Below are 17633 nucleotides of genomic sequence, written 5' to 3'. Positions count from 1 at the left end.
ATAGCTTAGGAAGCTAGAGGCCTCCATGGGATTTCTTTGGATATCACATCAAACCAAAAATCTACCCTTGACCAGTCAGGAGGGCCAGAAGCTCTGGTTCTAAGCTGACTGTCACACAGCTGTTTTGATGGCAAATACCCAGGTCTGCATCCTCTAGGCCCCTCAAGCAGAGACAGAGCTGGAATTCATGACCTGGACTTAGGGATGGAGGAAGAGAATATTTCTTCCCTTGACAGAAATAGAAAAACTGTGCTCAGGATGATTTTATTTAGACAGAAATCAAATAGGAAGCATATCCCCTCCACTCTTGGAGAGACAGGAAATGTGGGAGTTGTGGGGCGAGTTGGAAAGCAGAAGGAATCAGTTTATCGCTGGCAGTCCCTGCTGCAGAAGAACAGCTGGGCCACTGGCCAGGTAACTTCACGTCACGGCATAAAGTTCCTCCTGGGTGTTCTTACAGAGCTGGTAGCGGCAAGTGAGCTTCTGTGACCAGGCCCAGGGTTCTGTGTTCTTTTCACGAGGGGGTAGTAGGAAAGCCACGCTACTGGCCATCAGCACATGCCAGATGCTATGTGTGTAGAAGTAGTTGTCATTGGTCCCCATGAAAGTGTAGATGGCAATGGCCACAAATGCCAGAGAAATTCCAGGAAGGAGGTAGAAGGCCCATCGCTTCCATGATGTGGGATAACAGTGATGTCGATGAATACATCTGTATACCTAAGCCATACAAGAAGAGACACATCTATTAATGATCAAAGATAGAGGGGTCTTGTTGCTTTAGCTGAAAGGAGATCTAGATCCTAGTGATGAACTTGTGTAATGAAGTCGTATTGGGGTTTCTTTGGCCTTATTTCTGTCCAATGAAGATTATTTGTTTGGTTACCATGTTCTGGGAAACAATTGGCAAAGCAAGGCAAGAAGCATTTATTAAGTATTCAGATGGCAAAGAGCTTTGAGAAGTACTGTGTGGGACTATACAGATAGGGAAGAAGAGGAGATTGTGGGCCCTTTGCCTTGGAATTGGGGGGAACTAGGGACTTCATCCCCAACCCTACTTCCTAATCATAAAATGTCACTAAACCTAATCCTACCCACTGAGGACCAAATGCCAGAGTAGATAGGAAGAGACCATGGACTCTCTTCCATCTTCAGGGAATGATAAGAAGTTAGCTAAGAATAGTTGTTAGCAAGTCTCTAAGGGAACCTGGGTTATGGGGAATTATAGTATTATTACCTTATGTTAACCTTATAATTTACAAAGTGATTTTCACTCAACCTGTGAGGTAAATAGTATAATGATTATTCTTCCACATTTCACAGAGAAAACTAAGGTTCAAGTGTAGATCAACTAGCTGTTATATAGTTAGGGTGTGGTAGATCAAGAATATGAATAAATTCTAAGTCCAATATTATTTTTACTCTACCCAACTCATCCCTATCTTGGAGTGGAACTAAGGTGTGGTCACAAGACCATGATCTTGAAGGCTTGCCTTCTTCAGAGAACTACTACCTGTCTATCTCATCTTTAGCCTAGGGCTGAGCAATATCAAATCAAAGGAGTACCAGTCAGTTGCCTAACCCTGGAGGCAGGCCAGGTACATATATTAGCAGCTTATATGCAGGCTCCAGGAACATTCTTTAGATTTACTAACTCTGGTACTCTTCAGATCTCAAGCGAGTTGGATAATGTTCTCTGCAGCTAGTTATTCAGTTGGTATGCAGGGAACCCTTCAGAATTTGAAAAACATTTCTTAGTCAGCTCTGAAACTGGGGAATTTTGCCTTCCATAAAAAAATGATTCATTTAAGGCTCCATTGCATTTAAATATTGAATTTACTTAAGTTAACATGGAAACTGGTGACAAACTTTTGTGTACCAACTTGTCTTGTATCTAATAGACACTTAATAAATGACTACTAAATTAAACCAGAGGCCTATAATGACTTGAAGAAAACAACAGACAACACCAGGGCCTGTTTTCTCATTTGTAAGATGGAACAGTATTACTTGCACGATCTACTATGTGAGTAAAGTACTTTGTAAACCCTAAAGAGAGAGCAAATGAACTATGTGTCCATCTATAAGCGACATACAAACAAGGATAGATTTCTTTTTAGTGGTCAGTCTGAGTTACAGTTCTAGTTTTAGATCCTTTGTTTTTCATAACTTCATAAAGCTGATTTCCAAAACTGTTTGAATATTTGTAGATTTCACCCTTACTTTTGCTAGACTTAATATAGCTAATAATAATAACTGCTAACATTTCTATAGGGCAAGTAGGTGGTACAACAGATCTTTCTGAGTTCAAATCTGGCTTCATCATTTAACCCTGTTTGTCTCAGTTTCATCATCTTTAAAATAAATAGCAAAGTACACTAGAATTTTTGCCAAGAAAACCCCAAATGGTGTTGCAAGCAGTTGGACATGACTCAAAGTGACTGAATAACAACATTTATATAGGGCCTACTATATATGCCAGGCACTCTGCTAAGCACTTTTCAATTATATCATTTGATTCTTACAATACTGGGAAGTAGGTGCTATTATCATTCCCATTTTATGGATAAGGAAACTGAGTCAAAGCAGAGGTTGAATGTCTTGGGCCAGGGTTACAGAACTAGAATGTATCTGAGGCTAAAATTGAACTCAGGACTTCCTGAATTCAGGTGCAGGGCTCTATTAATGTCCTCTTCAAATTGCTGACTTCTCTTATGGCTTGAGTTTGAGCAGGATGAGCAAATACAGACAGATTCTGGAGAGCAATGGAGATTTGTGGGATATTATGGAAAGCATATGGTGAGCCACCAACCTCTTCTAGTTATTGAGACCCACAGAACCAAAGGAAGAATATAGGAAAAGACATCTTCCACAACATTAAGTGGCACAATCTGAGGTCTCAAAAAGGTGGAATTCCAAAGGCTGGGTTCTGTTACAGAGTCCCCTGTAACCCTCAACTTGCCCCATGGGATACTTACCCACATGGTGATCATGATAATGAGGGCACAGAGGCAAGGGCCCATTATGTTCCAGATGCCTCTCCGGTCCAGCTGCAAGGACATTGCAATGATCAGGGTCCCCAGGACAAAAAGCACCTAAAAGGGGAATGCCAATAGCCCATCAGGCATCAGTTCTAGCCTGTGAAGCAGCCTTCTCTGCTTGGCTCCAGCATTCAAATTCTAGTGTTGATCAGATATGGCTTTCCTCTCATTCTGTCTCTTCAAACTGCTAAAATGATGTGGCTGGATTAAAGAATTGTCAAAAGTTGTTTCTGGATCCTACAATTTCTCTATATAATAGCTTCTACTTAAGGAAAAATCCCCTAAAAATTAGGAGGAAGTGGAATAGATTACTTGAAAGAAGGTATTCCTGCTTAGGTACAACTTAAGACTACTGGCCCTCTGAGGTTCTTCCTTCCATAGAGGCTTAATAGCTTACATGGTCTAAGGTCTCCTTCAGAATTTTATGATTTCCTGCCTTACTTTTTAAAACTGAGGTCAGGGAACTCGCCTATGATATAGAAAGGAAAGTTAAATCTTGTAGGACTATACCATCTCGCAGAGTGAAATTGTAGAGGAAGTGTGGAAGAGAGAGATTGGAAAAGCATGCAAGAAGACAGGAGCAGCTGAGTGATGACCTGTCATTCAAATGAGAATATTCTGATTTGGAATGTTACCGGGAGAAGCAGTTGGAAGAAAGGAACAGAGAAACTGAAGGGTTAAGTCTTTAACCTTGAAGACAGAAAGGAGGTGGTCTTTTGTCTCTCTCTCTCTCTTACTTGCTCTGTTGTGATAGTGACTGAACTTCCAGACCTATCAGCCATTTCTCCCAGTTGAACTATATTTCACCATCCTCCAACCTAAGACTCATTGTAGTATTAGGGAAATCTTTAACCCTCTTACCTCCATTTCTATCCTTTCCTGTCTTCCCCAAATAAATCCCTTATTTAAGATAAAGAAGAGAAAGAGTATTTTGTGTGAGACATCATAAATTCACCCTGAGTTGATTTAAAAGAAGAAGATAGAAGAAGGGAGAGGGGAGGAAAAGAAAAAGATTTAAAAGAAGAAGAGAGAAGAAGGAAGGGAGAGGGGAGGCTGAAGGGAAGAAGAGGGAGGAAAGGAAGAAGAGGGAGGAGGGAAAGACTGAAGAAAGACGATAACAGCCTAATCTTTAGTTATCAATTACCAATCAAAATAGTCCCTTATTACAACTGGCACCCAGTCTGACTGAATTCACAATTCCTGAAGGCCAAGATGTTCAAACAAGTGATCTGTGGGGTAGTTGTTCTGGCAGCTATTGCAGGCTATTGGATTTATAATATCTTACATAGCAAAATGACAAATATGATTGTAGATTTTGTAGAATACATAAGCAACACCACAATGTTCATACTCTGGATGCCATTAAAAAAAAAAAAACATTCTCTGGCAAATTCTAACACAGATCTTTATCATTTCCATGGCTGCAATACAGACTCGGACCTACCTTAGAAACATTTACAGATGTGTGATCCCTAAAACAACAGTAAAGATCATGATAGTGAATACAAACTTGGAGACTCTAGTTAAGAACATGTTTGAAGAATTCCTGAAGGCAAAAGGGCTAGATCAGATAAAGGATAAGGGAAATGGTCAAGCAGACAATACAAGTAAGGATAAAGACAGAAAAGCCAAGAAAGCAAAATCCAGTGCACAGGGCAATGACAGTGACAAGGCTGCATATGGGAGACGCCTGTCCTCCTGAGATCTACCCCAGATCAAAGCTGTTCTGCCATCAGATAATCATACAACATTTGACTGGAGAAGGCGAGGAAGATCTATGTTTGTCCTCTTTCAAGATATGACAGCCTGGGATTTACCTTATATATAGGGTTTCCCCTGTTTAGCCTGTCTGCTCTACCCGCTAGGCACATTTTACTACTTTTAAAGATTTGGTATTTGGTTGGTTAACCCATGGTTACACTGGGTTGGTGCTATGTAAGCCAGCATGCTGGGAAAAAAAACTGAGTTCAAGAGAAGCTAGGCTTCACATACAGTAGTTGTTCATTAAAAACTTGCTGCCTGGGTATCTAATTCCTAGGTCTGGGTATCCTCTTCCTGAAATGAAACAATCTCAGACTACCAGATGATACTTGAGCTGAAGATCCTTGACTCAAGAATAGCCAAAAGATAATCTGAGTTTACCATAGCAAGAAGTCAAGCTGAAGCTTTGAGTGGAGATTAGTCCTTTCTCAGGGCTTAGCAAATCACACTAAGGACCTAACTCACTGACAAACTTCATCCAAATGTAGGCCCATATGCTGAAATGATTGATGCTGATTTCCCTGGGGTTCAGTTTCCAACGTCCCTATTTTGAGGAACCCTCCCGTTTGCTGACTCTGACATAAAGCCTTAAAGGTTACATTATCTGTAGCCCAGCAGGTGAGGATGTTTGTCTAATGCTGCTGGTGGTGCTAGCAAGCTCTCCTTCACATTTTCTAAGACCTCCTAGCTGGTTTTTTTTTTTTCTGGTATAGTTCTTGGGTGAAGAAGGTCACTTATTTCTTACAGGATTTCTTGGAGTAAATTTCATGTTTTTGCTGGAGTTGGTGCTAGGGAAGGAAGCTGGCAATTCATTTCCCATCTGTCAGCCAGGTAGTCTAGGTGTCTACATGCATTATCTCACTGAATTTTCTTACCAACCCAAGTGAGTATCTTTGAGATCTTAGCAGGTAATGTGACTTGCCCAAAATCACAGGGCTGCTCAATCACTGAGCCAGAACTTGGATCTGGATCTTCTGACCCCCAATCTAGAGGGTTTTTTTCCAATTATATTAAGCACAGACATTTATTTCTTTGCCCCCAATATGAGTCCATCATGTTAGATCAAGAAATGCTGGTGGCCATTAGCCACATTCTCTGGCCTTGGGTTATTTCTTTGACTTCTCATGTTTAGGCCTGACTCTCAATCCACTGAGCCACCTAGTTGCTGTCAACCCATCCCCCTTCCCCCACTGTCTCATGTTCTTGCCAGGGTATCTTACCAGGGAAGGAAATACAAGAAATGGCTCTAGCTGCCTCTGGGAGCTGGAGACTGAGAGGATGGGCTCGAGGGTGTTTCCTCTCATCTGGCCCTGGGCTCAGCTGAAAGGTAGCTGGCCTCTCCCTCCTCACTTGTTTGTTTTGACTCCATTTGGTTTGTGGATCTTGCTGAAGGCTACCTCACACAAAAAGCTGAACTGGGAAGATGGGGGCAGGGCAGGTAGGGTGTGGGTTAGCAGAAAGGGAGGCTCAAGGGATACAGCCCAACCCCACCTAACAAGCACCATTTCCTCCTGCAGTGGAATGCCTAGGATCTGAGTTCCCTTCCCTCAGGAAATTTGTTACATGCCACCAGAGTGACTGTCCTTTGCCATGTTCTCTCAACAATGGTGACCTCAGTTTAAGTGGCCTTTTACACTTGTTTGCGCAGGGTTGCCATTAAAAAGGGGCTCATGCAGGCATAATTTCTCAGGGCAGTGCCCAGATGCTAATTTCCCCCCATCCCTTCCCTGGGGATATGAAGAGTGTGCTTCCTGGGTACTTTTCTTCTGCTCTTCTCCATGTTCTCCCAAACTTCCCTGAGAGAGTTCTAGAAGGAGCTGAATTCAGGTCCCCTTATTTCAACACTTACATATTTCACATGAGCCTTTACTCGGGACATGCAGAGGATGGTAACCCAGATGGATACTACAGAGCCCAGGAAGTCACAGTACTGGAGAGTGTCATAGTCCATGATGCACAGCACTGCCACACCAGGCTGGTCACAGGCATGATAGAACTGCAGGAGGAAAAGGGGGAAAGAGCAGAGGTCAAATTGCAGCCACCACCTCCAGATAACTGCCCTTCTGCCCTTCTGCCCAGGAAGGTTCAGGATCTTTTCTGACTGACTCTCTCTCTCTCTCTTGTTTCCCAAATCCAGTCATTAAATTCATGGATTGCATCTGTTCTCTCTTCTACACTCCTATACTATCCCCCTAGTCCAGACCCTCAGAATCTCTCACCTGGTTTACGAGTCTCCTAACTCCTAATCTCCCAAGGCCCCCGAGTCTCTCTCTGCTACAATGGTTTCTTATTGACTCTGGGATAAAATACAAATTCCTTAGGCCAGCAATAGAGGCCCTCTACAATCTGATACTGAAATCCTCCCCTAAGCACTATCACATGTGTGAAGTTTCTTCTAATCTCCAGGCATGAGGGATTGATTATATCTCTTTCCTCTGGGCACCAGGAGCACTTGCTTTCTACCTATCCTATTTATTAACCCTATCCTACTCTATATGATATCACTTGTAGATATTCTGCCTCATGTAAGGTCTAGGAAGGCTGACATCATATTCATCCTCATGAGAGCTAGCCCAGTACTTTGTACATAGCATATGCTCTGTAAATGCGATTGCATACATGAATTAATGGAATACTGCTGCTATCCTCTGGAAAGGTACCTTATTTTGAAATATCCTTCTGGTGTGAGAGAAGGGGCCTTTTTTAAAACACAATTTTCTTAGGAGATGATCACCCCTGACAAATTGCTTTCAGAAGAAACCCTTTCTAGGAAATAGGAAAGGCTGAATGGGAGGAAAGAAAAAACATATGATGGGCACAATAATAAAGGAGGAGAAATGAAAGGAGGTACCGTAGAGAAAAACATGGTATAGGTGTAGACAGATGCTTCAACCAGGTAGCGGCGGCAGACGGCGACAGCGACAGGGAGCAGAAACATGAGGTTGCTGAGTGTGAGCAGCAGGGTGGCCAGGTTCTGCTGCACCACTGTTTGGGCCTTGGTGTCATCTGTACAGCTCCAGCCCTGCCAGCCTGCAGGAGACACAGGGATGGAAGGAAGACTCATTTAGTAACTTAGGCATTTAGGATAAGAATGGGAAGAACAAGAGATATCCCAAAACAGGATGGGACTAACACTTAAAATCTGATCTCTGGCTAAATTCTACCCAAAGTTCCCTTTCCAATTTATTAAACTCTAAGTCTCTTGATACCTGGGGACTTTATACTATTGGTAAATAAATAATTGCTTTAAATGACTGTTAAATTAATTTTAAAAAATACCCTAGTGCTTCTAGGATGTTAGTTCCTTCTCAATAATAATAATAATAATGATAGCTAATATTCATATAGTTTTAAAATTTGCAAAGTACATTAGCTATGGCCTTTCATTTGGTCCTCATGACAACCCTGTGAGCTAAGTGGTAAGTTCTACTAGCTTCCAAAAAATTTCTAGCCAGCTCCAGTTTTCCCTTTAGTGCACTTTAGTCAAAGGTCAGTTCTTTTAAAAAAGCTTTTTTCTAGCAACTAAAGGAAAGAAAGCAAAATCAAAATCAAACAACTCAGAGCACAGAGAATTAACAAGTTACAGAACATAGTTTTCTTATGCTGTCCCTGGAGTTTCACAAATTTGATAAAGAGGGCTTTAAGCTAAGAAAAAGGAAGAGTAAACAAACTGCCCTTATAGATACCAAGTCAGATCTGCCAAGTCAGATACCATAGAGAGTTGTAGGTGTAACACAGAAAGATTTCTAATTCACAGGAGATTATATTCAAGAAGAAAACTAGCAATAAAACACATGATGGGTTCAGATGTTCATACACAAATGCTCAAAATATAGGTCAGAAACAAGGTAAGCTAAAAATCTTAATCTAAGGAAGAAAATTCAGGCTTATAGGTGTAGCACTTAGATTTGATAGGTTGGCATATGGATGTTAGAAGGAATTATTTTACTTAAGAGATAAATGGGGTAAGTAGCAGTATGTTATAAAGTTATACTTGTGTGAGGAAATCAGGGAATCAGTGGGGGAAATCATGGTAGAGAGCAGTTGGGTGAAGATCAATGGAGGGAGAAAGAGAGGAATATTTTCAAGGGAGTGTACAATAATGATCTAGAGAAGAGAAGAGGAATTCAGAAAAGAGACCACAAAGTTGCCACAGAGGCTTGATAAAATGGGGATGGGGGAATATAATGAACTGGACATTTGTTAGAATTCTCTGCCCAACCAAGGAGCTGAATAATGCTTTCTTTAAAAGATTAAGGGAAAGGCACAGCCAAATGGCCCAGGGGAAAGAGAGTCCACTGAAGATAGGAGATCCTGGGTTCAACTCTAGCTATGTGACCCCAGGCAAGTCACTTAACCCCTTGCCTAGCCCTCCCTGATGTTCTGTGAAGAGGACTAGGCTAGCCTCTCCATGAAATTCTCAGGTGGGTCTAATCACCCAGAAAGGAAGCCAAAAGCTGGGAGAATATAGGGATAAAGTTTCTGGGAGGAATGACATAGATAAAATAAACACACAAGATACAGAGATAATCAGCCTCATGTAAGCCTGCCAGCAGCTCCAAAGGTCAGAGAGAGAGTGGGACTGGGAAAGCTGCACTGACTTAATTTAGGATCCTAGGATTAGGGGTTCTGGGGATGTCAATCAAACAAGTAAAAACAACAGAAGTATTATTATAATATAGACGACCAATTACAAGATAAAGGAATGGATAGCAACACAATTGTATAGCAGGATGGTCAGGAAAGAAGCCCACTTCAAAGTCCTTCCTGACTTTGAGCTAACCTGCTTCTCAGATTCACTGGCACCAAACCTCTTTAGAATTGAAGAGTGTAGGTCTTTGTCTTTACAAAGGACCTATACAAATTGCTTGCTAGCCTTCAGATTGCAGATAATAATTGAGGCTTAACTTTGAAGTTCAATAAAATTTAAGTCCCATCCAAATTAAAGATTCAGAAATCAATCATGTGAATTAGAAATATATCCATAAGTCTGGTCCATGAACTCTTTGCTCATTAGTCAGCTTTTGAATACATCTTTAGTATCTTCATGATTTGTTATAACTGAAACCCTTCATTCTGACTTGAGACTGATGCTTAGTATTGATTCTAAGATAGAAGGTAAGGGTTTAAAAAAAGATGAAGATACATATGAATTAACACAGAGTAAAATAAATAGAATCAATAAAACAGACAGAATGATTACAAGGTAAATAGGAAGAACAAAAAAGCCGAACAGAATAATGTATGACCAAAACTGTCTCTGGAAAACAGTTCAACAAATGTGTCTTCCACTCCTTTTTTACACAGTGGAGGAGGGGGTTGTATGTTTGGAGTATTACTGTATATATTATCAATCTTGGTCAATGTGTTAGGTTTTGTTAAACTTTTTTCTTTTTTTTTAATTGTTTCAAAGAAAAAAGGGAAAGATTTTTAGGTTTATTTCAAATATATACATGATTTTTAAAAAAATGTTTGTCACAAGGGATGCTGAACAGGAAAGGAGGACTATACTTGGAAACAAGGATAATGTAAAAGATAAATAAGAACTAGGAATATTGAACCTGAAGAAGGAAATACTTGGGAATATATGGTAAGAATATGAAAAAGATGGAAGGATGTCATGTGAATGGGAGATTAGACTTGTTTTATGTGGCTGTAGAAGGCAAAACTGGGAGCAAAATATCAAAGTGGCAGTGGCAGATTTCAGATTTTCAGAATAAGGAAAAACTTCCTGCCAATTACAGCTGTGCTAAAATGGAATGGAGAGCTACAGAAAGGAGCAAGTATCCCTTCACTGAAGGCTTTCACCTGGAGCCTGAACTTATCAGAGATACTGTAGAAAAGATTCTTGTTCAGATATAGGTTGGACTAGATGACCTGTGAGGTCCTTCCCAACACTAACATTTTGTGGCAGTACAGCCTTTAAACAAATAGGCTGGTGTTCCTATTTAGCACTCAGGCCAAGCTTCCTCTGGAGAGGGCCTTCCCTGAACTGTTTTCCTACTCTCCACTTATCAAGTTTTGGGGTCAGGATACCTCCAGGCACCAGAGATCCAATTAAATATTACCCGACAAGTGCCAGTCTAGCTGCTAACTTCCAAATCTAAAAATTGGATTGTTACATGCTGCCCCCAGGGAAGGGCTGGCTCAAGGTCAAACAGATTTTATAAAGTTGTAAATGGAGTAATTAGAGACAGTAACATCAACTCACAATTACTTCCAAACAGTAGGGAAAGGATTTTTCAACATATCCTAGGGCCAGCAGGTTGCTGCATAGAGGGCCAAAGTCAAGTTAGATACGTTTTCTCTGAAATCCTAGGAGACCCCTCAAAACTAAATCCCAAATCCCTCCCAAATGATAAGTTTTCCCATCTGTAATCCAAGCACAGGGACCAAATGCCGGGCAGCTGCCTTGCTCTCCTGTAGAACAGGGACTTTCCAAAATGTTCCCTTTTGGAAAACCTGAATTAAAGGAATCAGTTCACGGCTGGCCCCTTGTCCTGCATCACCAGGAAAATAAGAAGGCCTGAGCAGGCCAAGTCTCTTTCTGCTACTCCAGTTCAGATCAGCAGGGGTGACTCAGCAGCTCTAGGGCTGAGAGCTGGATATGATGCAGGTCAGTGTTTTCCCAGATGTTGCTTGTTCCCTAGGGACCAAGAAAAGGCTCTGACAGATCTGAATTCACCATTAGAGAGGGAGCATGTTCTAGTTCACAGCATCTTAGGCAGCTGGCAAGATAGGCTCCAAAGCTTTGGGGTGAGGAGCAGAGGGTACACAGGAAATACCCTATATAGTATCATTCTCCCTCAACTCCCTCTAATAAATGCCTAGGTCAGGCCTGCAAGAGGACTATGGCAGCTCTATTACTGTTCTGATGATGAACATGTTTGCATGGAAAGAAGCGGGGAAGTGTAGCTCTGATAAAGGCCATCTGCTTCTGCCTCCCGATGCCTGCCTTCTTACAAGGGGGGAAGCAGCTATACCTCTCCTCCAATTTCTAAACCTGAGATTTCAAGCTCTTGACTTGGCTAGCCAGGCAATCAATGATATACAGAGAATACCTGGTGGGGCAGTTTGACTAGAAAAAGGTCTTAATATGAAATAAGGATGGGAAAGTGGGGGAGTCAGACTGGGGAGGACTTTAAATGCCAGGCCGAGGATTTTGGATTTTATCCTAGAGGCAATTATCACTGAAATCAGAGAGCAACATGATGAGAAAGGTTTGAAGCAGGGAGAAACTGGGAGCATGGAGGTCAAGTAGGAGGTGCCTGCAATAGTCTTAGGGAGAGGTGAGGAGCCTGTGTGAATGGAGAGAAGGGGACAGGGACAGGGAACAAAACATATGGTAGGAGCAGACTCAGGGTTTGGCAACAGGAAAAACGACATAAAAAACAGCTACATCAATGGATAAGGAAAGAACTACAAAAACCTGAATGTGAATGCTATGAAACCGTAATGGTCAAGACTGGCTCCAAAGAAAAGATGAGAATATTCTGCCTTCCCGTCTTTGCAGATATAGAGAACACTATGTAGAATGTTGGATTTGATTAACATGTTGGGTCATATTGGCATGGGCATTGTACCCCAAATTATAGAAGTATTTCAGGCAGACTATAAGCAGGGAAGTTCCTTTGCTCCCTTATATCACTGTGACTCCTAACCCAAAACATCTGATAACTCCGATAAGACCCTGAGAAGATTATCCTCCTGGGATCATCCTTTAGATTTGAGATGGACAGAGAGAGGCACCTCCATGAGGTGGTATCTAAGACATCTATCTGTCATGTCCCCTAAAGTATGAGGGTCACCCCTATGTCTTTAGGCAGAACCTGGTCAGATGACCAACCTTCTCCCTGTGCCTCAGAACATACCACTCTAAAGTCACTTCTTCACTGATTATAAAGACCCCAGAATTAATGTCACCCGGGAGGCAGTTTTCCACCTATGCAGTCCTCCTAGCCAGATTCAACATTACCTTCTAAATGAATAAATTTCTCTTTTTAAGCTCCGTCTCAGTCTTGCATTCTTGCAAAGTGTAGGCCTTCCCAAACACAGGGAGTTCACCTCAACCCCCCCCCACAACAATATTGCTTGGCTCCTCCCCCTTTTTCTTCTTTGTTCTAAGATAGAACTCTTGGGAAAGGAAAGAAGGGTGTATTGGGAAATGAAAAACAAATATATCAATACAAATATAAAGGATATGAGCAACAAAAATGTCAATAAAAATTTACTTTAAAAAATAAGACCTGGTAACTGATAGGATATAGGAAGGAGGGAGAAGAGTTATACGTGTGACTCCGAGATTATAAAACTGAACAAGAAAAATGGTGATAGTCTCAACAGAAATAGCAAAGTTTTTAGAGATGGAACTCAAATCAGCAAGTCTCATTCTAGGTGGGAAGAAAGGTCTGGTAGGGTGCAAAGATAGTCCCACATTTCCCTATCAACAAAATGAATGAGTTCTCTTGGTAGGCCTACTGGGGTAGGGTCTGAGTAATGAGGATGTTAGAATCTAGCAGCTCCAAGAATGAGGAATAAGAAAAGAATAAGCAGGATGCTAAGAAAAAAAAGAAGGGAATGGGGCATTGAAGCAGGAAAGGAAAGGAATTCAAATATTTCCTTTAATGTTGACTTTCTTCTAAAGGGGTTTCCTTTCTTCAAGGCAGAGCCCTAGAAGGACTGCTAGACTTCTTACAACTCCTCCCCACCAACTAGTAGATATAACAGGCCAGAATTCTTGTTACTCGCTACTCAACAAGGTCCTGAGGATAAATGGCTGGGTTCTCAAGGTTCTAGGAACCTAGAGAAGCCTATGACTATCAGTCCCATATCCCATGGTTCTTTCTGGGTGGGAATTAGAGAAACAATTCCGGTTCAGGATTCCCTTTTCCAGGAAAGAGTCAGGTACCACTCACCAGCTTTGCAGGTACAGCTTGCATAAAGATACCCATGTCTTCGGAGCAGTCTACACTGACCGTAGGGGCCACAGTCATTGAAGCAAGGGACCAGGGACAGGGAAGTCTCCACATTGGCTCGAACCTGCTGACACTCACTATATAAGGCAAGAGGGACATATAGATCAGCCCAGGTCCTTCCTTAAAAGCTATCAGCTAGTTAGCAATCTGATACAAATGCCTCCTCTATTCAGTGCTTTGTTCTGGGCCAGCCTTGCCTTCCATATCTCTCCCATGTTACCCTTTAATCACATTAGCCTCCTGGGGCCACTTAAAAAGAGGTAAAGAAGCCCTCATTGTGCATAATATTAAGATGTGGTGTAATGCAACGAAAAAACACTGGAATGGGGGTCAGTTTACCTGGGTTTGAGTCTAGGCTCTGATACTGACTAGCTGTGTGACCCTGGACAAGACGCTTGATTTAAGTCTCAGTTTCCTGACCTGCAAAATGGGGATAATTACATTTATACCACCTACCTCATAGGGTTGTTAAAATAAAGTATTTTACAAAACATAAAGAGCCAGAGAAATGTAAACTACTGACATTATTAATACCATTCTCTAATAGTGATATCCCTGCAAGTGGCTGAAGGAAGCCAAAAAGACCAAGTAGGAGAAAAGCCTTCAAACAATAGAAAAGAAGAGCCTTCCCAACCAGGGCCCTGATCTTGCTTCCAAACTTGGCCTTTTGGAAATCTCAGGGAAGATCCAATTTGTCCTGCTCCTCCCTGGGACTATCTATGGGTCCCTGTTAAGATTGAAAATGGGAGTCTGGCCATAGATTGAATGGTTTAACTTATTATGAAGGGTAAATTGAGAAAGATGAAAAGAGGAAGAGAGGAGAGATAGATTTCTCTCAAAGCAAGATTACCCTGATTTAGTGTCTCCATTTTGTTTGCTGTTCTGCAGCAGCAACACCGAGAAACCAGTTGATAGCAATTCGGAAGTAAAAGCCAGCTCAATCCATTCAGCCTCAGTTTATCTAAGTTTCTCTCCGCCCACCGGCCTCTTACACATCAGGTCTCAGAAGCCAATTGTCGACCTTTCTCCTTGGCCTGTGCTCCCAGGGCACCGCCCAGGGGACGTAGGCCTGCCTCCTGCCTCATTGTCCCCTATCTTAGCTGCTGGCTCTCCTGCTGACTACAGGGGGCACCAGAGTTTCAATTTTGACTATATTCCCTTGGACACTCACCTCACATTCTTGGGGCAGATGAGCTGTAAGGAGAGGTACCAATTGCCTGTCTCTGGATAGGGGACAGAAAGCATGGCCTCACGAGAAGAGTCAGACAGGTACAAAGAGTATCCTTCAGAAAAGGCTGAGGGCACAAGGGAAAGAGGGGTTACTGTTGCTTAGTGGGACTTCTGGTGAGGACTGGAAGAGCCAAGGTTGGGAAACTTCCTTCCCCTAATATACTGTTAACCATGTCCCACTCTTGTCTAGTTGGGTCAGTGGGGGTGGGGGCAAGTTAAATCAGGGATGAAACAGCTCTTCCTATGACCTCCCACAGTACAGGTGTTCCAGGGACCTGGGTCTTCTATTAGGAGAGCCTCTTCTGGAAGGGGCCGAGGGGCAGGAATTTCAATTTGATTCCTATACCTGTAGTGCAGTTTTGCGAGGTATTGAGGCTGAGGACAGGTGAGGCGGCGCTCAGGCAACCAACCACTGACATATTACTGCCAAGAGTCTGCAAAGGGACAGATTCCAATGGTCAGTCTTGAGATTTCTATACCTACCCCCAGTCTAAGCTCAGGGCTCAGATCTTCCCCACTAAAAACCTAGTTCAGAGTAGAGAAATGGGTACAATCCCACCCAAATCTCTCCTTTTTAAAATCTGAAATAACAAGTTTGGGCCTAGTCTCATTGCTTAAGCCCTTGCCTTCTTCCTATCTAAATTCTACCCTTCCTCTAAAATATGCTTTAAATCCTTTTCCCATGAAACTTTCCTTGATCACCCCAAAGGGATTCCCTTTTCTCTGACTCCTTAAAAACTGTCTTGATAGATTTTATATAAAATAGATTATCATCTTTTATTTATGATATAAACAATTGGGGCAGCTAGGTGGTTTAGTGGATAGAAAGCCAGGCCTGAAGACAAGAGGTCCTGAGTTCAAAGCAGGTCTCAGACACATCCTAGTTGTGTGACCCTGGACAAGTCACTTACCCCCCAGTTATCTAGCCCTTACCACTCTTCTGCTTGGAACTGATACCAAGTATCAATTCTAAGACATAAAGTAGGGTTTTTGAAAAAAAGGTTATAAGTACTATGAGAGACTATAATCACGTATGATTATAGTCTGTTATATTGTTCTCTAATTATTTCATGTATTTCATGTCTTCCTAGCTTTACTGTAAGGTTCTTGATGAAATGGGCTTGAAACACAGCTACAAAAAACTAGTCAGTCTTTCAGCCTCTAGTTTCTTTCCCTACAAATCATTCTGAACACAGCCAGATTCATCTTTCTGATACATAGGTTGGTTCACATCATCTCCTTGCTCAAAAACCTTGAATAGCTTTCTATTTCCTGGAGGATACTGTTTAAGGCCCTCTACAATTGCATACCATTTCATACTCCTCCCCATGATGGCTTTATTTTCCAGCCAAAGCGTTCCCTGTATCTCTTTCCCAGATATACCCCAAGTCCCTCCTCTGAGCAGGTCTACTCGCCTTGTTTCTAAAAGGCTTTTTCAAATCCCTGTTTTGCTTAGGTAGCTACTCTTCTTGGAATCCTAACCCTGCTCCACAATTCCACACCCCCTCTTAAGTGCTATCTGTTGAAATCTGATCAATTCAGCCTCCAAAGGTCTTGCTCAATACTTGGTCCATGAACCTTTCTGTTTTCTCATCAATTTAGTACTCTTTCCTTTCAAGCCTTAAATCATTTTGTTTCTATGATACCTCTACACTTGACATACTCTTCCTTTTGTTGCATTCCTCTGTATTTTGTCTAATCTGCTTCCCCACCTAGATGGTGAGTTCCTTGAGAGCTGGACCAAGGTTTTCGTCTTTCTTTCGTCCTTCACTGCTTGATTAGCACGAGGTCCCACACAAAATAAGCCTTTTGTAAATGGCTGTTGAAATGTAGACACAAATACTGCCCCTGTTAGACTGTAGGTTCCTTGAGGTTAAGGACCACATTTTCTTCCTCTTTTCCCTCCCTCCACCAATAATGCCTGCCACAAGGCTGGATACAAAAAAGGCATCTGGTAAATATTTAAAAAACTAGCAATTTTTAGCCCCAGCCAGAGCAAGGTCTTTGGGAAACAAAAGCCTCTTGTCAAAGGGATAATGGATATATTAGAGAGTCTGAGGACTAAGGTGAAGTTGTTGAGGAACTAGCCTGGCACACAGTAGTGGGCACATTGCCTGTGGTGATCATATTATCTTTGAAAGTTTCCTCATGTCACATTCCAGAGAAGCTCTCTTCCCACCCACTGCCCTCCAACTCCCACCCCAGGCGGGCACCGTATTGAGCTTCAGGATGACGATGAGGGTGCTGCCACTATCCATGCCTGTGTTGAGATTGATCGGGAACAGGGTGGGCAGACTGGACCACACAATAATCCCAGAGCCACTCAGGGGCCAGAAGCGCACGGAAACCACATCCAGCTCCTCCCGAATAACCGGGTAGCTGAGGAGGCAGAAGCCACTCAGAGCCGAGGCATTTCGGAAGTCCCCGACAAGGGAAAAGGGGCTTCTGCCCACACCCATCCTCTTGCCAAGGTGCCAAGGGCTTCGCCCCATGGATAGGGAGGCTGCTGATGCGTTGAGACTCTGGTTCAGGCTGATGTAGGAGATGACCAAGGGTCCCAGACTCCCTGGCCGGCACACTGCCCAGAGAACAAAGGGAATGAAAGTCAGCACCTAGGAGGGAGGCAAGT

The 17633-nt window shown here is 42.4% G+C and overlaps 1 protein-coding gene across 2 annotated transcripts in view; it reads right to left on the bottom strand.

Annotated features, from left to right (window-relative positions):
• Nucleotides 1–248: 248 nt before the first annotated feature.
• Nucleotides 249–17633, bottom strand: part of PGAP6 (post-GPI attachment to proteins 6) — a 36009-nt gene continuing 18624 nt past the window's right edge. For both annotated transcript variants that reach the window (XM_007499192.3, XM_056805758.1), the window contains exons 6-13: nucleotides 17218–17582; nucleotides 15351–15438; nucleotides 14946–15069; nucleotides 13715–13851; nucleotides 7651–7829; nucleotides 6649–6795; nucleotides 2976–3092; nucleotides 249–717 (exon numbers count right to left, since the gene is read on the bottom strand). In XM_007499192.3, the coding sequence (XP_007499254.1) occupies nucleotides 421–717; nucleotides 2976–3092; nucleotides 6649–6795; nucleotides 7651–7829; nucleotides 13715–13851; nucleotides 14946–15069; nucleotides 15351–15438; nucleotides 17218–17582 (1454 nt within the window). In that variant the 3' untranslated portion in view covers nucleotides 249–420. The remainder of the gene's footprint in view (nucleotides 718–2975; nucleotides 3093–6648; nucleotides 6796–7650; nucleotides 7830–13714; nucleotides 13852–14945; nucleotides 15070–15350; nucleotides 15439–17217; nucleotides 17583–17633) is intronic.

Source organism: Monodelphis domestica, chromosome 7 (assembly GCF_027887165.1).
Source record: "Monodelphis domestica isolate mMonDom1 chromosome 7, mMonDom1.pri, whole genome shotgun sequence".
Lineage (NCBI taxonomy): Eukaryota > Metazoa > Chordata > Mammalia > Didelphimorphia > Didelphidae > Monodelphis > Monodelphis domestica.
This window is presented reverse-complemented; position numbering and strand designations above follow the sequence as displayed.